General features: G+C 51.7%; 1 protein-coding gene across 1 annotated transcript in view; it reads left to right on the forward strand.

Annotated features, from left to right (window-relative positions):
* Positions 1-1,242: 1,242 nt before the first annotated feature.
* LOC104515160 (integrin alpha-V-like) overlaps positions 1,243-6,593 on the forward strand; it is a gene marked incomplete at both ends in the record, with an annotated part of 11,171 nt that continues 5,820 nt past the window's right edge. Inside the window, 7 exon segments of the mRNA XM_010159035.1 lie at positions 1,243-1,351; positions 1,760-1,885; positions 2,689-2,733; positions 2,909-2,952; positions 3,042-3,098; positions 3,544-3,596; positions 3,969-4,171. Coding sequence (XP_010157337.1) covers positions 1,243-1,351; positions 1,760-1,885; positions 2,689-2,733; positions 2,909-2,952; positions 3,042-3,098; positions 3,544-3,596; positions 3,969-4,171 — 637 coding nt within the window.

Genomic DNA, 6,593 nt, shown 5'->3' on the forward strand with positions numbered 1-6,593 from the left:
CCCAAACCGACCCGTGATTCTATGATAACGTACTTTTCTAGCCCGGTGCCGTAAAGCTGTGCTGCAGCTGCTCCCAGGGGTCACAACGTGATTAGTCAAGTCAGAGACGCTGATTTTGAGGGGGTGGGTGGTGGTACCGGTGGCACTTCCTGCGGAAGGACAGCTTACCGCTGCGTGGAACTGGCAGTCGGCCTTGTTGCGAGTTCTCTTCTCGTCAGCAGGCAGAAGCAGGCTTTTTCCTTCTGCCGTCGGTTTTATGTTTCTTCTGCTTTTACGTTCTTCCCTGCCTTTCCTGGTCCTTTTTTTTAGTCAGTTTGCAGTTGCTGTTTAAGCCCAAGCCCAACAAAACTGCACAGGTCTGGGAGCTAACGACATTTTTTGGCATCATGCAGTTAAATTATTTAGCAGAGTCCGGACACGTGAAGACCACGCCAGTCCTTTTTGGGATGTTGCACTTTCTGGGGGTTCTTCCCACCTTTGGATCGCCCTTTGCCTGCGGACACTCTTGTTTTCCCCCCGGGGGAACTGGGCAGAGTCCAGCCCCAGTTAAAACCAACCTTGGGCTCTAACCCAAGAGCCTTAGCTGGGTGGGCAAAGCCGGTGGGTGTAAGGTATCTCCAAACCTCTGAACTAGATTTTTCTGCGTGGTGATTGTGGGATTTTTTTAGGATTAAAACCACACTAAGTGGCTTAATTAGGCAGCAAACCCTGTGGCCCAATTCAGCACTTCCAGAGCGGATTCCCGGCGCTGGGAAGTGGCTAAAGCCGGGTAAAACGGTTGGTGGGTTGCAGTTGTACCGTGGGACGTGGAGTGGGGGAATTACATCACACCTGGAGTTAAACCTTCCTGACGATGAGTTACGGAAGGCGGCAGGGGCAGCAGGTGAAGGTGGTTTTGTGTACTGACACAAAAGGGCGTAACGAGCGCCTCGTCGCGGTCTTAAAGGTTCCCCCGAATTGTGTTCCCGTTGCCTGAGGTTTATGTGGATAGGAAAGCTCTGTTACAGCAAGAGCAGAATTGTGCCGGGGGTCTTAAATGGGTGAAGCGGAGAAGCAGGTCACTGCAGGCGTGTTGTTTGTTATCTCAGCACTTTAGGAGCTGGGTTTTTAATGAATCATAATCGAAATTAATCATGATTCCAGCTCTCACAAGGTAAAATGTTCCGGGGTCAGCGAAGCTCCAGCGATACCCAGGCACGGGGTTGCTTCCCACGGACACAGGATGTGTTCTCTTGCCTTTAGAAGTGCTCGCTGTGGCCGTGTGTTCGGCTTTTCATTCCTCTTTGTTTGTCTTTTTGCTCCAAGGGAGACAGAGTCCTGCTGGGAGGGCCTGGAAGTTTTTACTGGCAAGGTGAGAGACGTCGTTTAAGTCACAGCGAGGTCCGGCCGTTGGGGCTGGAATTTGACCTCCGGGACTGAGAGGGGGGAAGGCGTAGCGGCTGGCCTGGCGCGCTCGGGGGCTCAGACGTGGTGCGGTGCCGCAGCCCTGCGGCTGCCTGAGCGTACGCTCGCCGGTCTCGCTTCCCTCCTGGCCTTACGTCTAGGAGTGGCTTCTGCTTTCGGTGAGAGCTCTGCGGGCTTTGGGTTAAGTACGTGCGCAACTCGTGGCGGAAGCGGGATCCCCACTTTTCACGCTGCCGGTGGGTTTCCGGGAACGCGCGTTGCTTTAGAAGCAAGCGTTCTGTGGGGGGAGCCCTGCTGCTGGGTGAGGGGCCGCGCGCACGTCCCTGTGGGTGTCAACCGTCTTCTTTCTTCTTAGGCCAACTGATTTCTGATCGAGTGCCGGAGATTGTGGCCAAATACGACGCCAAGGTTTACAGTACGAAGTACGCCGACCAGTTAGCCACCCGGCCTGCCAGCGCCGCCTTCGATGACAGCTACTTGGGTGCGTAGTTGGAAAAGGGAGGGGACCTGGCTGTGCTGGAAAAATTCACAGTTAAGTCCGAATCGCACTCCTGCGAAACGAGCATTCGACGGAGGAGGGCTGCATTCCTGACGGCGTGATCAGTGGTGCGGGACGGAGCCTGCGTTACCGTGCCACGGGCTTGATTCAGAACGCACCCGGTGGCAGATTCAGTGGAAAGATTTCCCTGATTCAGGCCAAAGATGGGAGTAGCCAAGGTGTGTTTTGTACGTGAGATGTTAGCCACACGCTGGGTTTTTTGTTTAGAAAGCAGCTGTTTGTAAACAATCCACCAAAACAAAATAAACATAGGAAAGAATCCTGTTTGGGAAGAAAACTAATGAAGGGAATCCCTCGGAGGGCTGGGAAATCATCATTTAGCTTCTTCCATGTTTAATAGGGTGTCGTGGTTTAACTCCAGCTAGGAAAATACCACGAAGCTGCTCTCACAAATCCCCCTCCCCTCCTCCAGTGGAGGGGGAGAATCGGAGGAAAAAGAAATAAGGAAGCTCGTAAAATTGAGATGAGAACTATTTACTAATTAAATCCAAATTAATATATACAAATACTACTGATAATAAATAATTAAGATAACAGGAAATAAAATATAGGGTACAATATGATACAGTTGCTCACCACCCACTGACCAATGCACAACCAGGTGCTGAGTAGTGACAGTCAGACCCAGAGAGCCCGAGAGCCGGCGAACCCTGCGAAGGGTGCGCAGGCAGACAAAGTGTTTTAACAAGGGTTTTAGTGACTTCCTCGTTCTGTCTGTTGATCAGGTTACTCGGTGGCTGTCGGAGACTTCAGTGGTGATGGCGTAGAAGGTAAGACCCTCGCTTCCGTAAAAAGATCGCGTTGTTGCGGTGGGCGGGTCTTCCAAGTACGTGGCGCGGAGCAGACGATACGGTGCGCAGGCAGGTGTCTGGGAAGGGGCTGTTCTGGCCAAGTAAAGTGCTTCGGGCCCTGAACGTTACCTGCGTGTCCTGCTTTCTCTTTCAGACTTTGTGTCAGGAGTTCCAAGAGCAGCGAGGACTCTGGGCATGGTAGGAAGTTGGAAAGACTAAAGTTTACAGTAAATAACACACCCCTCCCCCCCAAGTATTGTTGGTAACACGTATTTCTGCATGTGCAGGTGTCTATTTACAATGGGAAAAACATGTCTTCCATGTACAACTTCACTGGAGAGCAGGTGTGTAGCGTTACTCGGGGTGTGGGCGACGGGGTGGCAATTCCTCTAGAAAGAGGACATGTTGAGACGGTACTTAGGGTACTAGAACATGTAAATTCTGTGTGTTATTAGCTTATTTGCCGAAGAAAACATTTATAATGTCTGTAGGAATGCTACAAACGCAAGGTCTGTGAGTTCCCGTGGTGTAGGACTACTCAGAAGTCCTGTATAAACAAAGAGAATCCCAGTTTGGGAACCGGGAGAGGGGACGGGATCGTGAAGGGGCGAATGGGGGAGCTAACTCACCAGTTGGCTTTTTAGCAGGGTAAAGGGAAAGGTGAGGAGAAAGGAGACCAATTCTGTGGTGCAGGTTACGGTCTCACTAACGCTTTTTCTGTAGCTTTGTGTGAACTCGTGCGTTTCCATCGCTACAGCTCCCAAGTTTCCGTTACGTCTTGTTTTCCAGATGGCCGCCTATTTCGGGTATTCGGTGGCTGCCACAGATATCAACGGGGACAAGTAAGTGCCCTGCTCTCCCCGCTGCCACCCGGCTTGTTTCTGGGAAGCAAAGAACAGCAGCTTTTACCAAAAAGTCTGCAGCACAGATTTGCCCTCGTTACGGGCTTACCGCCCGTCCGTGCGACGCGCTTCAGCCGTGCCTTTATTTACACGTAGACACGTGTGCACACGCATGCTTTAGATGCCCGAAGCCGTGCTGTGTTTGTCCTGACTCAGCCAGCAAACGTTTGCCTGGGGTTGTGAGTTGAAGACGGGCAACTTTCATCTCAATGCTGACTTCAGGGCTGGGTTAGCCCTGCTAACGGACGCGTAAGAGCGTGAAACCGCGTTTCCCTCCCGCTGCTGAAGAACCGTATCCCTTCTTTGCTCCAGTTACACAGATCTGTTTATTGGAGCCCCTCTCTTTATGGATCGAGGGTCTGACGGGAAACTTCAGGAGGTGGGCCAAGTCTCCGTTTGCCTTCAGCGAGCCTCTGGAGGGTTTCACATCACCAAGCTGAACGGTTTTGAGATATTCGCCCGATTCGGCACTTCGATTGCGCCGTTGGGGGACCTGGATCAGGATGGCTTCAACGGTAGGACGTTCCTTCTTGACCGGTATTGGCGGAGGGACCCTGGGAGGTTTAGATTGGATATCAGGAAGAAAGTCTTCACGGAGAGGGTGGTGAGGCACTGGAACAGGTTGCCCAGAGAAGCTGTGGATGCCCCATCCCTGGAAGTGTCCAAGGCCAGGCTGGAGGAGGCTTGGAGCAACCTGGTCTAGTGGAAGGTGTCCCTGCCCATGGCAGGGGGGTTGGAACTGGATGGGCTTTAAGGTCCCTTCCAACCCAAACCATTCCATGATTCAATGATTCCATACCATTTGAACCCCAGCATGAACCTGAGTCTTCACTGTGACTTGTCAGGACACCTTCAGTATCATTTTCCTGTTTCCGTTGCATAAAGCTGATTTTCCTCTCCAGAAAAACAACACCGATCGTAAAGAAGGTGGTGTTTCAGAAAGCTGATTAAAAAATCTTCTCGGAGAAGAGATTTTTCCAGAGAAAAATCTAGGGGTTTTCCTAAATTTCAAAATGGAAGCGTCTGGAAATATCCCACAGCATATATATCCCCAGCTCCCGGTGGCTGTCTTGGGCAAGTGTTGGGTGAGGAGTCTGAGTCTTCCAGGACGGAAGCTGTGCACTCTCAAACCCTCCGCTGGTGCTTGTTACTTTCCCTTCGGATGGAGCGCAGTGACGCAGGCGGGAATCGCCGTGACTTCCGGGAGCCCTAGAAACCCTCTGTGTTGCCACTCGTACCCCGGTGTTTGCTGAGGAGCGGTAGGAGCTCGAAACACTCTTCTTTGGTGGTTTTTCCATTCCGCTTGCAGGCCAAATCCTTTCTGAAAGATCAAAAATCAGAACGTTTCTGATTCCCAGGACGCTCTATTTTACTTTTTTAAATGAAAACCGTGGCGTTTTCTCTAATCTTCACCCCTCTCTCACTCTCTTGGTAAGGCCTCATTCTGCATCCACAGCAGTCGTATCCTAAAACCCCATAAGGAATGCAGACGAGACGTAGAAAGCGGTGCAGTTTGCTCCACTTACCCATTAAGTGCGTGAGTGTGACCCGTTAACCAATAAAACTTCATTTTTAGGCCCAATGTGTGAACCTCAGAGCCATAACGTGCCCGTTGGAAGAGGATGCGTCCTTTGTAGCCCAAACTGTCTCATGCCGTTGGTTGGGAACGAGGTCGGTGTTTAGGCTCGAACTGCAGGATCAGCGGGAAGCTGCAGTGTCGCTGCGGTGTCCCAGAAGACGCTGGAATTACGGCTGATTGCCAAAAATCCGGTCACCTGATAAAATTATCCAGATGGCGTTTTCAGCCCATCATATCTCAGTCTGAAGTAACACCGGGGGTGAGGAAATCTTAGCAAAAGCTGCAGGTTTTTAGGCTTCCCCCACCCCAAGCTCTTTGATTTTTGGAGCCTTCAGGAAAATGTTTTCCATCGCTGTGGTGCAAGACTGGAATTTCTACTGGTTTTGTAAAGACGAGTCAGAAATACAGAATGTGGAACTTCAGAGTCCTTGGGTTTCTTCATGAAATTTCCCCAAACTTAAGGAGAGAGGAGGAAATAATGTAATTCCTCTTTGCGGTGTCCAGCATTGGAACGTTTTCATGTTGGGTCTTTGCGCCGACTGCGGGACTGCCGAGTTCAGCCCGCGTGTGCCCTTCCAGACCCGTCCGTACGGATCGTCCGAGCGGCATTCGGTTTGTTACCGCCCGTGGGTCGGTGGAAAGGGGCACTTCCACGTACATCAAGCTTCAGGGGGCAGCGTGATCGCGCTAACGGGAAGTTCTCCGTAAAACACGTCGCCAAGCCGTGATCGGGACACGCTGGAATTTGATAGTCACCATTGGTTTAGGCCAGTGTAAGTTTTAGAATCATGGAATGGTTTGGGTTGGAAGGGACCTTGGAAATCATCCAGTTCCAACCCCCCTGCCATGGGCAGGGACACCCTCCCCCAGTGCTCCAAGCCTCATCCAGCCTGGCCTTGGACACTTCCAGGGATGGGACATCCACAGCTTCTCTGGGCAACGTATCCCAGTGCCTCAAATTTTCCAGAATTTATTAAGATTTAGTAATTTTCCAGAATTACTAAAATGCTAAATTACTAAGTGTCACCCCCTTTGGAGGAACAGGCGTGTGTTAACGAAACGTCCCACTGAGTTCTGGGATTTGGTGCCAACAGTGGCTCATTCCGAGTGTCTGATCCTCTCAAAGCGTTTCCGATCCGTCCGGTTTGGCCGCGAGGCGGTTGCTGAAGCGCAGGGGTGTTTGCAGTACTCTCCCCTTCCCCCCTCCTCCCTTCCCCTGCCGCCTGTGACACGTGTTCCTGTTAAACACATCCACCCTGTGGAAAATCCATCGTCCGGTTACAGAAGGTGGCGGGTGGATGAGCATTTCCGAGGCTGGTTGCCCGGCTGGGAGGCGCAGGAGCTGTAGCATCGGAGAC

The sequence above is a fragment of the Eurypyga helias genome, unplaced genomic scaffold (genome assembly GCF_000690775.1).
Source record: "Eurypyga helias isolate BGI_N326 unplaced genomic scaffold, ASM69077v1 scaffold37399, whole genome shotgun sequence".
NCBI classification, from domain to species: Eukaryota; Metazoa; Chordata; class Aves; order Eurypygiformes; family Eurypygidae; genus Eurypyga; species Eurypyga helias.